Raw genomic sequence first — 22,593 nt, 5'->3', positions numbered from 1 at the left:
TATGTCAAGGGTAGGTTTTGGAGTCAAAATCCATAATTTGCCTTATGCGAGGGGGTCTGGAATGGCATACTGTATAATAATTTAGGAGATTATCTCACGAGGATTTTAAACCACAATTATAATGGTCTAATAGTGCGTTTGGCATTACTTATCACACGACATCACTTTTGATCCCTAGCTGCGGTGTCTCCCAAGCATGGTTAGGGTGTCCCTTTTCATTAATGTGGAAAAGCCATCAATAATCTCCCAATTGCACTTCTTTTTCTTTATCTCAGAGGTGCAAAATGTCGCTGCCACGGCACAAGAGTTGCTCAAGGAGGGCATGAGACTTGGAGGCCTTCAACCCTTCTCCTCCTCTTTCCAAACTTGGGAAAGAGGGGAGAAGCTTGCTGCATCATGGTCTCTGGTGGGTCCCATCCCAAGTCACCGCTTCTTCTTCTCCCACTTGTCCCATCACTGCCCCAGTTCCCAGGAAGAGTCACGGGAAGGCAATGGCAAACCTCCTCTGAACAAATCTTGCCAAGAAAACCCTACGATAGGGTCGCTTTAGGCTTGCCGTAAGTTAGAAATGACTTGAAGGCAAGCAACAACAACGAGGTCTTTTCGCCTTGACAGGTTGTGCAGAGAAAGCTGAGTAAATGTGCTCAGAGGGTATGTTTTGGTATTGCTGAGGACCAACTGGCACTATAATAGAAATATGCCAGACTAGAGCTTGGTTGTGCCCTCTGCTTAACTTCCAACAATGTGAAATCCTCATTCTTGGGCGCCTCAATACTGCCCTCTTCAGGAATTTAGGGTAAACTTGCATTTCTACCAGCCCCATCCTTTTTTCAGTTCACGAATAATATTGTTATTGTTACTGCTATTGACACCATTTCTATCTCTGCTCCATTACTATACTATACTATACTATACTATACTATACTGTGCTATAACATAACATAACATAACAACAACCATAACATCTTCCACTCCATCTTTGTTTTTTCATGCACAAATGTTAGCCCCCAAATGAATGCTAGAGAGCCACCATGGCATAGTGGTTTGAGTGTTGGATTAAGGACTCTGGAGAGCAGGGTTCAAATCCCCTCTGAGCCATGAAATCCCTGGGTGTCTTTGGATAAGTCACACTCTCTCAGCCTTAGAGAATGGCAATGGCAAGCCGTATCTGAAGAAACATGCCTAGAAAACCCGGTGATAGGTTCACCTTATGGTCCCCATAAGTCGGAAACGACTTGAAGCCACACAACAACAACAACAAAACTAGGGTTAAGATTTAGAGCTGCAATGCTATAGTGCTTATATAGAATGCTACCAGCTTCTTTCTATTAAGTCTCAAAGGTGGTAGAGGGACCAGGAGCCCTGAGCATCTATTTTCTTACCCACTGGTTGTCTCTATGGTTATTCCAGCATCTTATTTTCCCTGCTTACTCCTCTTTGTTCATGCAGTGTTCTTTTTATTTTCCTCCCAGGTGTAAATATTGTGACAGGTCCTTCAGCATTTCATCGAATCTCCAGCGCCACGTTCGAAACATTCACAACAAGGAGAAGCCATTCAAATGCCATCTGTGTAACCGGTGTTTTGGCCAGCAGACTAATCTTGACCGGCATCTGAAAAAACATGAACATGAGAGTGTCCCAGGTAATTTAAATAAGATAGAATAAATCATCGGATCAGAAGGATATGTGGGAAATACAATTTGTGAGTTTACCCCATGAATACTGTCAATGTCAGTTTCTCATAGATCCAGCTTTTCCGTTCATTGCGACCCTTTTCTGTATCACTTTGTTTTTAAAGTCTGCACGAAAATTCATATAGGTTATCCAAAAATAATTCTTAAATTACATTTATTCACATTATATAATTCAAAGGAAAAAAGTCAAAGGACTCAGTATAATTCATAACAAAATATTTTACTTATACATATCTACTTCCCTTAATTTTCCATATTAGTTGAGATATCGGTTGAGGACTAATATTCCATATTAGTTTGAGAGTGATATCTGATTTGTTGTTCTAACCTCTCTTTAACATTTCTAACATTCCCTATAAATATACATTACTAATAATCACAATATCAATGTTGAACATTTAACTCAATTACATATTGGTTTTCTTTTTTTAATTTTAAACAATTAATTTCCCTTTCATCGGAACACTAATGCTTACTTCTGCTCCTTTTTCATAATGCTAGAGAAGATATGCTTTCTTGAATCCCCCCCTTAAATATAACTATTATAGGCACGAAACAGACCGCCCCAAAAGGGCGAGCTGCTGCCACCTCCTTTTCCGCTGGCGGGAAAAGAACCCGCAAAAAGTGGGTTCTTTTTGCATCACGTTTGCAACGCCTGAGTGCGCAAATGGCAAACTTGTGACATCGCAAGCGCAACGCAGCGTGTGGACGCTAGGCATCCGTCATGTCAAAATGGCGGCACCCGTGTAGACAGGGCGCCACCATTTTCAGCCCCCAGTACATACTAGGCTAAACCTAGTACATACTAGGGTTAGGGAGCATGCGTATGGTGCGCGCTTCCTAACCCTACTGCCACCGCCGCCATGCTACAAAATGGAGGTATGTATCACACCATAGTTGTGTTATTCCTAAAGAATAAACTCTTCTAGAACATGGCCACATGGCCCAAAAAAACCACCAAAAAAATATGGACGCCGGCCATTAAAACCTTCGACTTCACATTACTCCTGTATAGTTTTTAACATCTTTGCCAGAGGAAGAAGCCAGGGAAGCTTCCAAAATTGGCGGGATGAATTTTCTGCATTTGGCTTGGCCTATAAAAGTATCACTCTTTTGCAGATTTTGAATTTTGTTGTATTTTTTGCTGCCCGGCCAACATCTGAATATGTTTCCCATTGCAGGGTTTTCTCTGCAAGATTTGTCCAGAGGGAGTTTGAATGAATGAAATTTATTACGGCCAATGACCAATATAAAACAATACAATGCAATATAATATAGTACAATGACCAATACAAAAACAGTGCAAGCAATGCGAATACAAAAGAAAAACAGCATGGGGATGCATCAGATAAGGGTTATCAGATACTGGGGTAAATACTATTGTACAGTGTGCCTGCATTTTTATGCGGGCGCGGCATACGCATCTTTCAGCACATGCTGAAAAGCTTTTCACACGCCCCGGAAGAAGTAATGGGGCGCATACTCGAGGTGCACTGCGACACCACCATGCACCACAGGCACAAGCTCCATTACTTGCAATGGGGCTCCAGCACACATGGGTTTCCCCTTATGCAGAGGGATCCGAAATCCATATTAGGGGAGGACCCACTGTATATCAAATTTTATCACTTTTCTCAGCGATTCAGAACCTAAATATATTCTAAAACTATATGATGAGAAACTGTTCAGATAGTAAATAAGATTGTTAAAATGAAAATGAGAATTATTATTATTATTAACCTTTATTTATAAAGCGCTGTAAGTTTACACACCATTATACTTCGGCAAGCTATTGCTGCGGCGCAAAAACTTGCCACCTTGGCTGTAATCCCTGGCTGATGGTCAATATAAAACATGTCCTGGTATTTTTGTTAAGATTGAGACTATAAAACAGTGATGAAAAACAGCAGGGACATCCCTCAAACAAGGGTTATCACATATTAGGATGAGTAATAATATACATCAAATTTAAGTTCAGAGGGGTTTGTCCTTGCTGCCACTGAGGCTGAGAGGGTATGATTTTGCCTAAGGTCACTGAGTGAATTTCCATGGCCGGTCGGGAATTTGAACCCTGATCTCTCATTGTCTTATCCCAATACAGAAACCACAATACCATGCTGGCTCCAGCATGATAATACATCCCTTTTACATCCCATTTAGACGCCAGTCCTGCCAGCATTCAGCCAGCTGAATTTGCTATTAGACGGCGTAATGATGATAATATCTCTCTGAGCGGTTTGAATCCTTTCTGTACTTTCTGGAACAGCAAGGTAGCTCTGCTTGGCATGAAGGTTCCCCGCCGCCGCCGCCACTAATGTGCCCTTATTCTCCTTTCCCCCATTACCCCAGTGAGCCAGCACACCGGCGTCATCACGAACCACCTGGGGAACAATGCCTCCTCGCCGATCTCCGAACCAGACAACCATGCACTTTTAGATGAGAAAGAAGACTCCTATTTCTCGGAAATCAGAAACTTTATTGCAAATAGCGAGATGAACCAATCGGCGGCTTTAGCAGATAAAAGGTATGCAAGTGGGATGGACACCGGATCTGGAAACTGGGGTGGTATAGCAAAGGAGCTGAAGGAAGAATATATGGGCAGCGGCAGGGTTTAAGTAACATAATGGGAGCCGTAACTTCATAATTAGCTTACTAGCTTACTTGCTGTTCACCGCTATGATCTTTGGAATAGCGGTATATAAATAAAACAAATTATTATTATTATTATTATTATTATTATTATTATTATTATTTGCAAGTAACATTTATGCACAACACCTAACATCTTGCTATTTGGGGATGGGGCAGTTGCCCACCTTTGTATTCTTAAGGGTATTCTTTAATAAAACTGGCCAAGACCCTATATCCCCAATGGACAACGGACTTTATCACACAAGCTAAAAAAGTGGGATTTTAGCTGGGGGAAAGACATCTTTGCATTTTAATCCTGTGCTCATGTGCATGCAAGTCCAACTGAACACAGCGGGCATTGCATTCAAGTAAATGCAGTGGGTCCTTGTTATCCGCTGGGGTTTGGTTCCAGGACCTTCCGTGGATAACAAAATCCATGGGTGCTCGAGTCCTATTAAATATAATGGCAGAGCACAAAGATGTCCCTCGTACAAAATGGAAAATCAAGGTTTGCTATTTGGAATTTATAATTTTTTTTTGGGGGGGGGGAATATGTTCAAGCCATGGATGCTTGAATCCATGGATAAAAAAATCCGTGGATAAAGAGGGCTGATGGTATGCCTAGTACTGCACTGGATGTAGCTATACACAGTTTTAGTGCCAGTGGACTTCATCACACAAGGCTAGAAAAGCAGAATTTTAACCGGATAAAAGTGTCTTTGATCAGTACTTATCACACAATGTCACAGAATCATAGAGTTGGAAGAGATCCCAAAGGCCATCCAGTCCAACCCCATTCTGCCATGCAGGAACTTTCAATCAAAGCACCCTGACAAATGGCCATCCTCTATTTAAAAACCTCTAAGGAAGGAGATTCCAATACACTCCAAGGAAGGAATGTGTTCCACTGTCAAACAGCCTTTACTGTCAGGAAGTTCCTCCTAATATTGAGGTGGAATCTCTTTTTCTGTACCTTGCATCCATTGCTCCAAGTCCTGTTCTCTGGAGCAGCAGAAAACAAGCTTGCTCCCTCCTCAACATGGCATCCCTTCAAGTATTTAAACAGAGCTTTCCTATCACCTCTGAGCCTTCTCTTCTCCAGGCTAAACATCCCCAGCTCCCTCAGTTGTTCCTCATAGGGCTTAATGGTTTCCAGACCCTTCACCATTTTAGTCACCCTCCTTTGGAGACGCTCCAGTTTCTCAACATCCTTTTTGAATTGTGGTGCCCAGAACTGGACACAGTATTCTAGATGAGGCCTGACCAGGGCATGTCATGTCTGTCCAGTTGCTGCTTTGCATTCCATCCATTACTGGAGTGTCCCTTTTCGTTGACGTGCAAAACCTATCAATAGGCTCTCCATATCATTTGTTCTTCCAAGACTGCCTTTGTGCGCTAGGTCCATCCGCTGCAGTTCCATTTCTCAGGCAGTCACATGGCATGAATGGGCATGATTTTGCTTCTGTCCCCTTGTCAGCATATGTATGGATGTACATTAACTAGACTAGAATTATACAGGACAGAATGTGGCTCCTAACTGAGGAAAGTGAATGGTGCAACATCTGGAAGGGATGCACCATGGTGGCAGACATGGAGTGCCATTGTCACACCACTTGGAGTAAAATGTTGTCCTTATATAAAATGGCAAAATCAAGGTTTGCTTTTGGGAATGTTTATATATGTATATATATTGAATATTTTCAAGCCGTGGATGCTTGAATCCCTGGATAAAGAATCCACGGATACAGAGGGCTGGCTATGCAAACTCTGTTTAAGAAAACCTGCATTTGATTCATATCCTCAATTTAACTTCAAATAATTAATAAACAACTCCCAATCATTCTTAAAATTAATCAAAGCTTTCTCTTCAGTCAACATTGCCAACTTGTCCATTCGAACAATTTTAATTTTGTTATATACACATATGCGCATGTAGAAGAAACTGAAGGGGCAATCCTTCAGCTGACTGGCATAATTGATCCTATGGGAGAATCGCATTTTGCGAGCATTGAAAACGCACAGAGAGAGAGAGAAGTCTCTTATAGCTTGTTTAGACTATGTGACAAGATGCAGGGTTTGCAGGAACCGGGTGCGTTTCCCTGCCTGCGATGGATATTTAATCTGCCAAAGAACTGCGGAAAGAAATAAATAGGGCCCCCTTTTAACATTGTGCACGGCCAGCGCCCAAGTGCGCAGTGCCAGTTGCAATTAGGTTTTGGCTGTCCTGATGCTTCCAAATGCCGCGTAATGTGAACGTGTGGGCATTTTAGTCTCTTATTTTATTTATGCTTTTGCACCAGGAATTCCATGCGCCAAGTGGTGCTCCAGTCAGACGCTAACCAAGGCATTACTGATGGCCCTTGGGAGGGGTCAGTGCTTATTTTCTGTCTGGAACGATGTTGTTCCTGGATTCTGGAGCGCCTGCGGCAAAAGATATCATCTGAATTACCCATGGCAAGCTGTCAGCACTGGGCTCTATGGGCAGCCAAGCATTTAAAGTTGGGAAATGAGTGATGCTATTCAGGTTCATATGTACCTGGCTTCCACAACAGACTTCTGCAGCTCATCGAGCACTATTTCCTTTAGTCCTTCTCTAAGGACATTATTGCATGAACCCCATTCTTGCTGCAATCGCATCAGTTCATAAAAATTGAAACAACCGTTTCGGAGAGGCTTCACCACAAGAGCGCAATCGGGGCTGTTTCTGCCATTGCATTTTCTTCTGCAATACTGAGCCTGTGCCCTACCAGATTCATTAATTTTAATCTTATTTCTACTTTTTAACACAATTCCTGAGTTATCCTAGTGCAATTTAAGCTTTAAAAAGAAAGAAATATGGAGAAAATTAAAGGAAAATAGCCTCCTTTGGGGAAAGAAAACAGGAGGGAAGGACAACATGTGGCTGCCAATATCTTAACTGCCCTGGCAGCGATGTTTCGCACCTGCGGGGTAATGGAAAAGAAGCATGATCGGCATTTTATTACCTATATATATTAAAATTAATTCTAATTCTAATTATAAGGCTAATTATAAGAAGGCCGGTACTGACAGAAAGGAAATCTGGACTGATGGTTCTAGGAGGTTTGTATTCAGTAATAACCAGGGCTGACCCTACTTAGTTTCGAGGATCCAGTGGGATCTGGTGCCTATAGAGTACTGTATTTCCCCGAAAATAAGACACTGTCTTATATTTATTTTTCATGTATGGCTTATTTTCAGGGGATGTCTTATTTTTATTAAGTATGGTGCAACCATCTACATTGATTCAAATAGCGTGAAGTCGTCTTCTTCTGGAACATCTTCATAACTCTCCAAACCCGGAATTCCATCCTGAATTTCTTGCGACTCCATTTCCTTTAGGACCGTTGGCCCCAATCTTTTTGCTCCCTTCCGCGCAAATGCTTATATTACGCAAATGCTTACAAATCCTGCAACGGCTTATTTTATGGGTATGCCTTATTTTCGGGGAAACAGGGTATCTAGTCTCTTTTGCTTTCCTATACCGTGCCACAATATTACAAGCCTCTGGCATGTTCTCCTTATGTGCTGTTTTTTGTTTTCCTTTCCCAGTTTTGCAGCCTTTCGTCATTACGAACAATGGTAACCCAAAGGAAGGGAAGCAATGCCAATGGATGTGAGCTCCAAGAGGACATTAAACCATGCTTTCCATTTGTCATCCGATCTACTAATCCTCTCTGATCATTCCCTGCAGGCCTGAAATCCCAAATCCTGATGGCGGCTCCCAGTGCCATGGCCTGGCCAACGACAAAGTGGAAGAGGGGGATGAGGAAGAGGAAGAACTGGAAGAGGAAGACGACGACAGCCTGACGGGGAAGTCGCAGGACGAGACGGGGTCGCCCACAACGGAGCCGCAAGGAGGGTATGAAGAGGAGGAAGAGGAGGAGGCCACATCTCTCACTATGAGTTTTGATCGCACCCGACGGTGAGTAGGGCAGTCCTTGCCAGTGAGACGCCTGCTTTTCCCACCCCTTTGCGGATGAATCCTGGGGTGACCATGAAGCATGCACTTGGCATAGCGTAACATTAATACCAGAAAACAGACCCATGGGTAGCTGTATTGACAAGGCAGCAAAATGCAACGCTCCAAACAAAGGAGCAATACCTTTATTGGGGAAACTGAAAATGCACAAAGGACATCATGCAATGCGAAGGCAAAGGCTTTTATGTCTGCCATCTATAGTTTTTGTGGGATTTTCGGGCTATGTGGCCATGTTCTAGGAGAGTTTGTTCCTGACGTTTCACCAGAGAGAATGCTGGCATGGAAGAGAGCTGGGTGTATATATATACTGTACCCAACTGTCTTCTGTGCCAGCATTCTCTGAGGATGTCAGCCACAGATGCTGCCAAAAGGTCAGGAGTAAACTCTTCTAGAACATGGCCACATAGTCTGAAAAACCCACAAGTATCCAGACACCATGCAAGCTTTCAAAGCTCCTCTGGCTTCTTCATCAGACAAAGGTATTAAAAAATCAGGAAGGGAGGGGGATGACCACAAACCACAGTCACAGGCCTACATTTTGTCAAGATGTTGTTATGTCATTCTTAGTTAAGATGGTCTTGAAGAATGTAGGCAGACGCCATTTCTCCTCTTTGGCCATGCAAGCTTTGGGAGACAAAGAGTCGTGAAATCCAGGCAATCAAATTTCAACTCCTTTGGCCACGGAAAAAGTAACTTCCCTTGAGATCCAGGCTGTTTCTGTCCCAGGCGACCGATAGCTAGCCATGATATTTCACATGATAGCATCCCATCGCTCCCTAGCTCCTCCAGCCAAACTAGTCCCTTCAGGACATCACAAGAAATGTAAAACAATGTGTGCATATCATCAGTTTTATAAACCAAGGAGTACTTGATTTGATACTTGCAAAAACAGAAGGAGGTAAGTAATTTGGACTTACCTCTTCACAGTTGGACCTTTTAAGAAACAAATGTTTTTGGACCAGAATATTGCACTTTGTCTCCTTTCATTGTTCTACTGTGAATACGTCTTCCAGTTTTTTGGTCTGTTCCATTGTTTTCCATGGTGGGTCTTGATATTTTGAGACACCCTTTCTCAATGAGGCCAAGACCATTTGTAAGGGGGGATACAGAAGGGTGGCTCCATGCCGCCCATCTTTACCCCTTGTTGGTGCCGCGCCAACTGCACGGCATGGCACCGAATTGCTCCCTAAAAAGAAGCTGCCTGGAGCGGCTTCTTTTTAGGAGTGCCATAATAGCACTTCTGCGCCCTGACACCACAACTTCTGGTGAGCACTATTTGGGCATGAGGACACCCATGAGTCATTGTCACACACCCTATATGGTGTAAGATGGTGCATGGGTGGCGCTAGTAGGGCTGGGCGCATATGGACACCCAGCCCTACGAAGCCCTAAAATCAGCCCCAGGCCGGCACTTTGCACCAGTCTGTACTGGATCTAGGTATACTTTACATCTCCCATCCCATCTAGAGAAGACCTCAGTGGGACTGACGTAACTCAGGATTACCAGACCTCATTCGTTTTCAGAGGATCTATCTAAGGGCCAGTGTGATGTAGTGGTCTGAGTGTTGGACTACAGCTCTGGAGACCAGGGTTCAATTCCCAGTTTGACCATAAAACCCAGTGGGTGACCTTGGGCAAGCCACTCCGTCTCAACCTTGGGGGAAGGAGTCAATGGCAAACCTCATCTAAACAAATCTGGCCAAGAAACTCCATGATAGGTTTGTTTTAGGGTCACCGTAAGTTGGAAATTACTTGAAGGCACCCAACTGGGCCTAAGATAGGATTCAGCCCCAAGTCTCCTGTTGATGGTCCCTGAGCCAAGAAGCGCAACATACAAATGCCAGCAGCAGCGAGCTTCAGCAAATGCACCAGGGATCCAGACTCATGCAACCAAGCCCTCCTTGTGCTGTTTTTTGTTCCTTGTGTCTTATGCACCCTTCTTTATCTGTCCTCCTGTCTGTCAATGTGGTTCTTCCTTTTCCAACGTCCTGCATGTCTCGTTTTGGGCAGCTCTGTGGTCGGTGTGTGCATGTCCGCCCCTTGCCTTGGGTCGCCCTCGCCTTTCGCCAACGGTGAACGGTCAGATGCTCTAACAGGTCAACCCTTCCCCTCCCCTCCTGGTCATTGGTACAGGTGTATTGAGGAGGACGAAGCCGGCTTGTTAGATTTGGAGCAGATGCCGCATTTTGGGAAGGGGCTGGATCTCCGCAAGGCCTCCGAGGAAGCTTTGGAAGTTAAAGATGTGTATAATTCCACCTTAGACTCTGAGGCAATAAAACAAACTCTATACAGGCAGGCTAAAAATCAGGTAGGTATCTGTTGGGACTTTTCCTTAGTTTCTCCTCTAGTGCTACAGCGGGGTTAACCCCATTTGGTTTCTGTCTGTGTTGAGCTGGGGTTTGAGGAGAGAGATGGCCTGGCAACTAGAAAATATTCATTGCAGGGTGTTGGTCATCGGAATATTTGCAGGGGATGGTGGTCACCAAGTTTACGGATTGGCTTCTCTTCCTCTATAAACTCAAGAGATGAGAAGGAAATGTGGGCTGCAGAAATAATGCAATGTGAAGTCGAAGGCTTTCATGGCTGGCATCCATAGTTTTTTGTGGCTTTTTCAGACAATGCACTCATGTTCTAGAAGAGTTTATGCCTGGCGTTTCACCAGCATCTGTGGCTGGTGTCTTCAGAGACCTGGAGGAAGGAATAAACTCTTCCAGAATATGACCACATTGCCCAAGAAACCCACAAACAACTATAGAGATAATGCAGTTTGACTTCTTTCTCGCCAGGGCCTGAGCGGAGGGCCAATATAGGCTTGAGGTCAGACGTGTGATGCTGGATTGCATCTGCACTGCAGGAATAATGCACTTTGACGCCACTTTAACTGCCACGGCTCCATGCTGTGGAATCCTGGGATTCATAGTTTGTTGTGGCGCCAGAGCTCTCTGAAGGCTAAATAGCGTGCAAAGCTATTGCATTATTTCTGCAGCCTAGGCCTCTTTCTCCTCTCTTGACTTTATATCGGAAGAAAAGCTAATCCGTAAACTCTGATGACCACCGTTCCCTGCCATTATTTCCACAATCCCATAGCATTAAGCCATGGAAGTCAAAGCAACATCAAACTGCATTATTCCTGCAGTGCGGATGCAAGTCAGCATCACACATTAAAGCGTTTATTGGCTTTTATACTTGTATATCTGCTATGGCTCTCCACTCAGACCCTGGTGAGAAGGAATTCTGGGGGATGGAGGTCAGGGGAAATTTTCCCAGATAACAACAGTACCGAGATTTTTCTGGTAAGATGCCACTGTCTAAAGTGTCAGTATCTAACCCTTCAGAAAGTGGTAGCAACCCATAGAGCAGTGATGACAAACCTATGGCACGCGTGCCAGAGGTGGCACTCAGAGCCCTCTCTGTGGGCACATGTGCTGTTGCCCCAGCACAGAGTTTGTTACTAGAAAGCCAGAGGGACACGGCACTTTGCAATAAATAAGTGGGTTTGGAGTTACTGTTTGGGCACTCGGTCTCTAAAAGGATCGCCATCACTGCCATAGAGCATAGATGTCCCTGTAAGTTTCCTTCATGGGGGAAGTTGGTTTCCACCTTCTTTGGGGCTCAAGAGCAAGAGCGAGGGGTCCTTTCTTGTTTCCATGCATGCCTCTTGTCTTTTGTCGAACTAATAAGCTGAAACTGTACTAATGATTTATAGATGTCGTGCTGTCTGTTGCTGTTTCTGCAATGTCAGTGTCCTTTTTCAATAATAATAATAATAATAATAATAATAATAATAATAATAATAATAATAATAATTTTAGCCCACCTCTCCCTACGGATCGAAGGGGGTTACAATAAAAGAAATAAAAATACATAGCACAATATAATAATCAATACATAACCCAGCAGAATAAACAATTAGACATACTTCCGATTTCACTCCCAAAGCTCAGTGTACTTTGTTCTATTCACTCTGAAGCCAATTCTGCTCTTTTCTCAATTGAGGAAACTTCCCATTCTCTCTCTCCATATTCCACGATGACCAACCCCAGCTAGAAATGAGTTTTTCTGTACTAGAAAGGGACTACGCTCTATTTAATGCAACCTGAATTCCCAGCTGATGTCCAGATCCAATTGTCAGTACACTACTGATAGTGTACTACAGGTTGAGTCTCCCTTATCTGAAATGCTTGGGAACAGGAGTGTTTTGGATTTCAGAGTTTTTCAGATCTTGCAGTATTCTCGTATATGTAATGAGTTATCTTGGGGATGGGACACAAGTCTAAACAGTTTTTGCTCCATATAGCAGCTTAGCGTAGTGGTTTGAGACTTGGGCTATGACTCTGGAGACCAGGGTTCGATTCCTAGCTCAGCCATAAAACCCACTGGGTGACCTTAGACAAGTCATATGTTCTCAGTTTCAGCGGAAGGCCATGGCAAACCTCCTCTGAACAAACCTTGCCAAGAAAACCCCATGATAGGTTCATGTTAGGTTCCGCCATAAGTCAGAGACAACTTGAAAGCACGCAACAAGAACAACAGTGCACCTTCATATACAATAGTTGTAATAATGGCATGCATGAAACAAAGTGAGTTTACATCCAACCATCAGAAAGCACATGCATCACTATCTAAGCCATCCATGTAGACAGACTTTGGAATATTTTGGATATTGGGATTCCGGATAAAGGACACTCAACCAGTACAATCTATATTTCTTGTTGGTCCATCTTGGCCTTTGTTATGCTGAAGGGAGCCTACAGATGTAGGAAAAAATTGCTATCTCTGGATGAAATAATCCCCATATTGTCCGCCCTATGCTCAGCACATTGGCCCTGGAGTGTGAGAAGGCTGAACCAATTCAGATGTAATCCCTAACCATGGCTTACTGCTATCTATGGGCATTGTGCGTGCCCACTATGTACCCAAGTTCATCCATTCCTCCTTTTCCTCTGATTCCAGGAGTTAGCCTTGAGGCCCACTTCCAATGGTGGTTTATTAGTCTAGTTTGGAGCATGCTGGCATGCACAAGCCACCATTTGTGCATGTGCAAACCAATCATAGATGTCGAGGAGAAAGAGTGCTTGAGCCTGAGGCATAATGGTTCGGTAAATACATGTGAAGTGAACCATCTTAACACCTAACATGGGGTAAACTGCTGGTATTTCCTCGCCCCTATATGTTAAATGGAGAGTGCCTCGCAAGATGTATTCCTTCGCAATCCTCACTTGAAGTGAAGGGGGAGGCATTACATCTTGGGATTCTCGCAGCCGTTAAGGATCAGACTGGCCTGTATTGATGCTTTCTTTCTCTTGCTGTGTTTTCTTTCGTCATAGGCTTATGCAATGATGTTGTCCCTCTCTGAGAACACTCCGCTCCATCCTTCCTCCCAGAACTCTCTGGATGCTTGGTTGAACATGGCAGGAGCGGCTTCCGAGCCGGGAGGCTTCAACTCCATCGGTCATCTCTGAGAGGTCCGAGGAGGCACCTGGCCAGAATTATCCCAGCAAAGAGGCCGAGGTGCCATCCGGGGGCTCTCAGAAATCCTGGCAAGCGAAAGACTGATGGAAAAGCCCTTGGGGGCTTGCCAACCAGGAGGAGAAACCCTTCGCCGATGACTCATTTCCCATTTTGTCAAACGTCGGACACACCACACCACCCAGCAGCCTCCAGACCCTGCCGTCTCCGATGCATGGCACATAACCAGGAGTGAAATTTGCTCCCTGCGTGGGAAAATATCAGGTGCATTTGTCGTCCGCAAATGGAAATACTGTCCCCTCTCGCGTCACGGACCACGTTGCTGAGCCAGCAAGAACCGACTTGTAAAACTTAACTAATCTTGAAGTCCTTTGGATCCTCATATCAAGTTCTGCTAAAGGAGAAGACTTTCTAGGCCAGGTCTTATTCTAATGAAGTCACTGGAGTTCCACTGAGATTAGAACACTGTTGACTTTCTACTGCTTTGTTTCCCCTCTCCTTTTAAAACAAGTGTCAAATTCTGTGCCCTGAGGTCCGTGTACATTTATAGTGTGAACCCTTCCAAAAGAGGCTTTGCTGTGAGCAACAATCTCTAAATGTATCGGGGCAAAATCCTGATAGTTCAAATTTATTTCTTTCTTTAAAAAATCCTATATGTGTAACCCTATAAACCCAAGGCCATCAGCCTTTGAATGTCTGTTGTCACTTCTCTTAGTGAGAGCAACAGCATACTCTTAAGCTGAGAGGTCCACCTCCGTCTTGGTAGACGACTTCTTTTGTGGTCCGTTATCCCATCCGCCCATTGTCTTTATGATGAAAAAATGACATATATATATATATTTTTAAGATGAACAGAATACATGGTATTTCCTCTGTCCTGCGTGGATAGGATAATGGTTGTCCATAGGGCATAGCAGTGGTCCGTAATGGTTGCCATATAGCTCAAAGCAGAAACGTTTCCATGGGAAAAGACAAAGAGGGAAAGAGAGAGAAGGAAACTCATCTCTTCCAGTGAATGGCCACCAATTACGGATGTACAGAGCCTTACTTATCTCCGCAACCCAAGAAACATTACAAGTCTTATTTAAAAACAAAATCCTATTACTTTGCTCAGATGCTTTGCCTGAGAAAGAGTCTTCCCATCTGCCTTGAATGTTAGTGTTAGCAGGTATCCGCGAATTGGGTCTACTCACTGAAGACTGGCTTACCACTGGAAGATCTAAACCCAAAGTAAGAGTGTCCACCACAAATGCTTGCTAAGGAAAATGCTCCACGGTTCGCCTTCACCAATGGACTGTTGGCCCCTCTTATAGAAAGGCATTTTCAGCCGAAACCCACTGGGCATTAAGCCACTGGCCTAACACCAGCAATGTTAAACCACAAGCCCAATGTCTGAGGAGCTCACGTTCCATACACAATAAAAGGGAGTGGTCAACATTGATCCCATCATACCCTCAACCTTATTACTCCAGCCCACTTTTTAGAAACCAAGGTGTGCTCTTTTCTATATTCCAACATTTAGATTCTGATTGACAAGCAAGGACATATTTATGCAAATAATATCAAGAAGTGGTTGAGGGTTGAGTTGGGTTGGGTTGAGTTGGGTTGAGTTCAGTTGGGTTGGGTTCTATCAGGTTGAGTTCAGTTGGGTTGGGTTCAGTTGGGTTGGGTTGGGTTCAGTTGGGTTGAGTTCAGTTGGGTTGAGTTCAGTTGGGTTGGGTTCAGTTGGGTTGGGTTACTAGTTCCTACTTTAATTTAGGTTCATATTTTTGGTTCTGAGTCACCACCCCGACACCAACGCCAATGTTTTCAAACATTATTCAGACCGAGTCCTTAGACACAGAAATAATAATGCTGGGTCCTTGTGGCGAATGTTGTTGTGCGTCCAGCCTTAGTTACACTTGGATTAAGTCAGTGCATTCTTTTTTCTTGTAAATCACTATTTTAGGGGAAATCTGTGGTAATCTTGAGTAATGGGGTAGGAGAAAATCATTATTGGTCAAGGCCTCTCTTTAGCTGCTTCTAAGACAAGAACTAAATGGTGCAGAGCTTAGGTTGTGCATCTGCTGGGGAAAGCATTAAACCCATTTTATCTCCTCTCTCCTAGTGTTGAGCGGTAGGTGAGGACATGATATTTCATATCATTGTGTGTCTCTCTTCCTCAGCTTCATTTCACTGGCAGAAAAGTCCATGCGATACAATGACCCAAGACCCTCTATTTTGCTTGTCTTGATGTGGTGGGAGATATAGGGAAAACAAGAAGGTAGGACCTACAGAGTTAGAGCTTGCACAAATGGGTCTCATCTAAATATGGCTAAGTATGGATCCAACTCACTGTTTTCGGGAATAGCCCTACATCCTTTGTAACACCTACAGGTTGAGTCTCCCTTATCGGAAACACTTGGGAAGAGAGACGTTTGGGATTTTGGAGGTTTGGGGATTTTGGACTATTTGCATATACACCATAATAATATAATAATTATAATAATAACATTTTATTTACATCCCGCCTCTCCATCCGGATCGAGGCGGCTTACAATCGTGAGGGATCCAAGTCTAAATATGAAACTTGTTTATGTTTTGCACATACCTTATACACATCGCTTGGAGGTGATTTATAGATAATGGTTCTAATAAAGTATGTGTACGTTGAAACGTCAAAAAGCAAAGATGTCTCTCTCTTAACCACCAATGTGGACACTTTTAAATTTGGGAATATTTCAGATTTCAGAAGTCTGGATAAGAGAGACTCGACCTGTAATTCCTATCTAAGAAACACACCTTTTGGGGACTTGGGACTTCTCTGTCTTCCCACAATCTCGCACTAAGTTAGACCATCTCTTTGCACAAAACTCTTCACTTGGTGCCCATGGACATTGTCGTAATGATTTTTTACCCTCCAAGGCTTACTTCTCAGGAAGGCCTAGTTACACAACCAACTTAAATCTGTGTTGCTCCTGTTTCATTGCCTGGGCTTCCTTAAAAGCATTTGAAGGCAGTCTAGATTGGTCAAGGCATGCTAGAAGTCCTTGCAGAACTACATTTCTCAGGACTGCCTTAGGGAGAGGACTGCTAATAGACTTGAATAAAGTCTGTATATATGGCCATAGGTAACAATGTGCAGACATGGAGGAATGCCCAAGCGTCACTCCCTTGTCTGTGTCAGGACCCACCTTGCATGGGGTCTTCTCATACACACTGTCAGTTGACTCCATTTTTTAAAATGTTGGACGTTTTCACATTTCTTCAAAACCTGCCCCCAAAGATAACTTTTTAAATAGCTTGCATCTTCAGTCTTGGACCACAAATGGTCTAAGATCTTCAGTTCAAATGGCAATCTCATTCTCCCTGCCCAAGTAAAGGTACACAGGATACAGGGCCAGCCAAGTTATTTAGCAAACTGAGGCAGGAAATGCTCTTCCCTTCCATTCTCTGTCCTTATAAACACTCCTTCATCCAAAGATCAGCTCCGCAAAGTAGGCACCTCATTCTGCCCGACGGTCAATGAAACAGAAGGTAGCCATATGAAAAACCCACATACTTCTTTGAAAGCCCCTAAATCTCACTATATCTTTAATTTATTGGGTGCTTGAAGGGGAGATCTGCATAGGATCTGCATAGTAGGTTGACTTTCAGCATACTCTAAGCTGAAAGACCACCTCCATCTTGGGAGACAACGTCTTTTGTGGTCTGTTAACTCATCCGCCCATTGTCTTTATGATGAAAAATGACACACACATATATATATTAAGATGAACAGAATACATGCTATTTCCTCTGTCCTGCGTGGATAGGATATCCATATTTTAGCAAATGTATCTGGATCTGCTCATGTTGCTTCAGATACATTTCTACCACTACTGACCCTCCTTCTTTCGCCATCAAATTATGGTTGTCTGGTTTCAGATAACTTGCCCATTTTCAAGACTTACATAGGCAACACATTATTTGAGCTCTTTTGGATGTCCTGCACCCAGGTTTGTCAGGCCAAGGAGAAAGCAAATCCATCATCCTTCTGGCTAGTCTTGAGTAACTGCAGAGTGAAGGACTGAGAGACAAATCTTTTTCATCCCTTGTTACCTGATCCATTTAAGAGCTTCATTTACCAGGCACTGAACTCACCTGGCACATCTTGGACTTCACCCAGGAGCCATATTATCTCTCTATCATGCTAATGGGCATCCATTCTTCTCCAGCATGAAAGACTCATGGATTCCAACTATGTCAATGCCATTTCATTCCATGGGACCCTAGTCCGGTTCTAGAGCAGAGGTCCTCAACCTTTGATCCTCCAGCTGTTTTGGCCTTCAGAAGCCTTTGCCAGCATGGCCAGTGATGAAGGAATCTGGGGGATGAAGTCCAAAACATCTGGAGGACCAGAGGTCGAGAACCACTGTTCTAGAGTTTGGAGAACCGTCATGCACAAAGCTCCCTTGACTTCTAAGGAGCATATAACCTGAGAGATGTCAGCCTGTGCCTTCCATATTTATAGAGAACCCCTCTCCCTTCCTCTTTTGCATGTCCACACCACTATATTGAAACCTCTTCATCTCAGATGAGTCAAGAAAAGAAGAGAGAGTTTGCACTGAGCTTCCAAGAGAAAACTCTGGGAGGTGTCTTGAGGTGGGGCAACTTGCATGGACTCCTAATCTCTAGTGTTTGCTTAGGTTAAGGGACTCTGGTGCCCGTCGTGTTGGAAGTAGATACTTTGACAATCCTTTGTGGCATTGTGTGTTCCACTTATCCACCCAATGGGGTTTAATGCATCTCCCTACAAGTGCAAAGCACCAGTTCCTTCTTCACTGGAGGACAGGGAGAACGTTTGAAGGCACCACACAGGTCACTTACAGTTCTTTCTTGGCCATCATGCCAACCCATACCAAGGGCACCCGTTCTGCCCTATCTCCCTACAGGACACTACCAACCCCTTGGGTTGCACTTGCCAGCCCTTGCCCAAGAAATGTGCCGTACTGCTTTTGCAGACATGGGACCGATATCCCTTATATATGAACTGATACAAGTCTGTTGTGAGAAGTTGCCCTCTGAGATGAAGGAGAACGTTCCATAGCTTGGCATTTCTGTTTCTACTTCTAAAGCCGAAACAACAATAGCAACCAAACGCATCCCATTCAGGTGAGCTGTGTATTCCCATTGGGGCCAAGGTGTAAGATGTTAATATTAATAACGATTACGGTAATAATAGTTTTAAAAGCCTATTGGGCTGTTTCACGGGGCAATGGAAACCTTCTTTGATCTGTATATAACTTGTAATTTTTTTTAATGGAGGGGGGAAAGAACATACCTTTTTCTTATTTTATTTCTTCCTTAACAGTATTTTATTATATATATATTTGCGTTAGATATCATTATTGTGAAGAAATAATGTTAATATAAATAACTAGTGAAGGACCAAAAATGGTGTAATTGAGGCTGTATGTTGTATGATCAATAACCATGATCAATAATTGATTTTTTTTTCATTTTTGTCATCGCTATTAATGTGCCAAATGACCCCCCCCCCCCGAGTAATAAGAGCATTATTCTGGCTGCAAGTTTCCCAGACAATCATAGATTTTGTTTAACTGGTTTGGCATTTGCGTTTAGAATTAAGCATGCTATTTATTTCTATTTGCCTTTAGAGTTTGGTTCGGCAAAAACCAGTGTTATTTCCTCTACCACTGAGTCTCTGAAGGTGTCATTAAAAGGAACACAGGTGCATGCATGCGCAGGATGCATGCACAACATAAATACCAAATGATGGCTGGCATTCTATTAGTGAGATACCCATGTGCAAGTCATGCTACGCATGCAGGGTGAATTATTTCCCATGCACAACAGACATACTCTGCTGAAAGTAGCAGAAGAGAAGTTGGACATGTGCACTGCAATCGCACACTGTGAATTGCAGCGACACATTACAGTTGCGCATTGTGGTTGCACCCAGTTGTTGACATGACTTGGGCAATGCTGCTATTCTGCATAGGAGTTGCATAGTGCTGGGACAGCATTAATTCACATGCGGCTATTTCTGCCATGCCAAGGGGTTGTTGGATGGCAGCCTGTGTCTTGTACCATTCCCTATCATTGCCTGGACAGTGTTTATTTAAAGTAAGCCGCACAGTATTGCAAGACCTGGATTGTTTTGGAAAAGCCCCTAGAAACACATACACAATGTACCTCAAATCCCTGGCTGGGGGCTAGTGGCAGTGCAGTTGTTGAATCCGCTCTGAAATTTAGTCCAGACTTTAAAGGAGTGGTTTGTGGTGCTGGACCCTCTACCTAAACTTGGTTCTGCTCTTTGGGTAGAACCCATTTCAAGTTTAAACTGAAACCCAGAATGATGCGCTACAGACATGGAGCACTGCTGCATCTCCTTCTGGCTTTACTGTTCGTACATTAAGGATCTCACTTACAGTGATAGGATGTGGGCTGAGCATGTATGCAGGGAGTGCTTGCACATGTGCACCCATGCAAGGGAGAGTCCACACAGCCATCTTTAGTCCTGATACAGACAGGCCAAAATAAAGCTGCTTTGAGTCACTTTGAAGGTATGCTGTTTAAAAGATACATGCGTCCTAAGAGTCCAGAAGCTGCACCAAAGCCATGATCCAGTCCTAAGGACTGCAGTGCAGCTTTGGTGCAGCTTCCAGACTCTAACTAAAAAGATTGCATGTACAGCGCTGTGTAAATTTACAGCGCTTCATAAATAAAGGTTAATAATAATAATAATAATAATAATAATAATAATGCATCATTGAAACACCATACCTCCAAAGTGACCTGAAGCAGCTTTATTTTGGCCTGTCTGTAGGGCCATTGGATTGCCTGTTAGAAGGGTCATGTTAGAAGAGAAGGGTCTCCATCAGACAGTTGGTTGGCACCATCCATGCCAATTGTGTTAGCCATCCCTTTCAACCTCTGCATGCAGAATGCGAAGTCGAAGGCTTTCACGGCCAGCGTCCATAGTTGTTTTATGGTTTTTTCGGGCTATGCTCTGGAAGGGTTTATTCCTGACGTTCCTCCAGCATCCGAGGCTGGCGTCTTCCGATCCAGTACTGTATTAGGGTTGGCGCCATAGCCCTGGTTGCTAGATGCAGGGTCCTAGCCATGCAATATCTCTGTCGGCCTACTTTTTGTCTTTCGTTTTGTTTGTTTTATATTCCCAATACTGCAGGACATTCCTCAACAAAACCAGGTTCCTGCTGGTGGGATGCTATTGATGGAACACTATTAATGTAGGTAATCTTATTCCAATGCACATATTATCCTAATATGGCCAGTATTTTGCTAACCTTTCAAATGCATTGGGAAGCACTGTCTTTTGTCCCTCATCCCTGTGATGCTAGGAATTCATAGCATGTATGTGTGTTTGTGTGCTTGTGTTGTTTCCAGATCATCATGCTCAGGATTGCAAATTGTTCATGGTTTTAAAGAGGCTATATAGAGGTTAGTCTTCATGACTACAGAAGGTGGATCTAGCCACTAACATGGAGGGACTTCAACTGAGTTAGATAACTCTGTGTGAATTCTGGTCGACAGAATTGACCAGATCGGCACATAAAACCTGTGTTATTTGGCATCCCAAATAAACATTTTTGAAGGCTCTTGAACCCTCCTCCATTCCTTGCCACCTTTTCATGGGCTGCATGTAAGGATGCCCCTCCATCAAAGAAATCCGAGTCAGTTTTCGTCAGTTATTGAGTCAAGCCTACATAAATCTGCATCACCTGAAAGCAACTCTACTGAAGAAGAAAAGAGAGGAAAGTACACTCATCCCTCCATATCTGCGGTTTTCAATATTCACAGATTTGATTAATATGTTCTCTCTAGGGATATCTTGGTCCTCCAGTGCAACTCTATGGTCAACTTTAACTAAAGACCCAGAGGTTCCTAGAGAGACTACTTTACTAGGCCTTTGTAGCTCCTCCAGCGCAGTTCTATGGTCAGTGTCTGTTGGACGTTGACCACAGAGTTGCACTGGAGGACCTACATGTGCATTGGTATTATGGTGGTTTGAGATGGACCTGCATAGGTCACTTAGCAAGACGGCAATTCATATGATATGGTTGTCCCAGATGCTTTACGGAAAGTCACCATCCATTTTAGTTCCTTGTCCCTTCGAGAACCCAACAAGTGGAACATAGTCTGTTAAATTCTCCTTTCTTTGCACTCATTTTTAAAAAAAAAAAGGGGGGGGGGGGAACAAATCTGACATTATTTAACTTGGTTTTAATACGACTTGTTTCCTTCAAACAGAGACTAGTGGGACCAATAAGGATTTCAGGGAGCCAGTCATGCCCCTTTTCAGGATGCTCCGTTCCTTTTCCGTCAGTCAGCTTTCCAAAGTCATTGAACGTATTTGGACCAAATGAAACAAGGTTTTTTTGAGGAGGGGAGGGAGTTTGAGACTTTCTTGAGAACTAAATTGATTTGCACTCTTTCTATGTCTCTCTCTCTCTCTGTTTCTGTGTGTCTCTCCCTCTTCCTTTTGCACAAAAGGCATCGCTTTTTGCACAAAGAAATACTTTTGCACAGAAAGTTTTGTTGTGTGCAGGAGACACCATTTCTGTGCAAAAATGCACTTAAATATAAGGCCTCATTCCCACTTACAGATAAATCGGTGTGCGATTTGAATCAATGGATTGATTCAACAGCGGAGCGTGGTTCCCAATACGTTTGCCCCGATTGCATTTTCCCCTCCCAAATAATCCACTTGTGGTTCACATTCAGGCATGAAGTAAAATGGACCTGCTCCAGCCAGATGAAGGGCAAATTTGAATCGATTTCGATCCACTTGTG

At 43.6% G+C, this 22,593-nt stretch overlaps 1 protein-coding gene across 4 annotated transcripts in view; it reads left to right on the top strand.

The window, feature by feature from the left end:
- Positions 1 to 15,422, top strand: part of PRDM16 (PR/SET domain 16) — a 228,737-nt gene extending 213,315 nt beyond the window's left edge. For 3 of the 4 annotated variants that reach the window (XM_042478732.1, XM_042478731.1, XM_042478735.1), the window contains 5 exons: positions 1,473 to 1,642; positions 4,044 to 4,218; positions 8,038 to 8,268; positions 10,459 to 10,633; positions 13,653 to 15,422. In XM_042478732.1, the coding sequence (XP_042334666.1) occupies positions 1,473 to 1,642; positions 4,044 to 4,218; positions 8,038 to 8,268; positions 10,459 to 10,633; positions 13,653 to 13,787 (886 nt within the window). In that variant the 3' untranslated portion in view covers positions 13,788 to 15,422. The remainder of the gene's footprint in view (positions 1 to 1,472; positions 1,643 to 4,043; positions 4,219 to 8,037; positions 8,269 to 10,458; positions 10,634 to 13,652) is intronic. The other variant, XM_042478734.1, reaches the window with a different exon arrangement.
- The last annotated feature ends 7,171 nt before the right edge of the window (positions 15,423 to 22,593 follow it).

This window comes from Sceloporus undulatus, chromosome 7 (genome assembly GCF_019175285.1).
Source record: "Sceloporus undulatus isolate JIND9_A2432 ecotype Alabama chromosome 7, SceUnd_v1.1, whole genome shotgun sequence".
Taxonomy (NCBI): domain Eukaryota; kingdom Metazoa; phylum Chordata; class Lepidosauria; order Squamata; family Phrynosomatidae; genus Sceloporus; species Sceloporus undulatus.
Note: the sequence above shows the minus strand (reverse complement) of the source record. Positions and strands in the feature narration are given on the sequence as shown.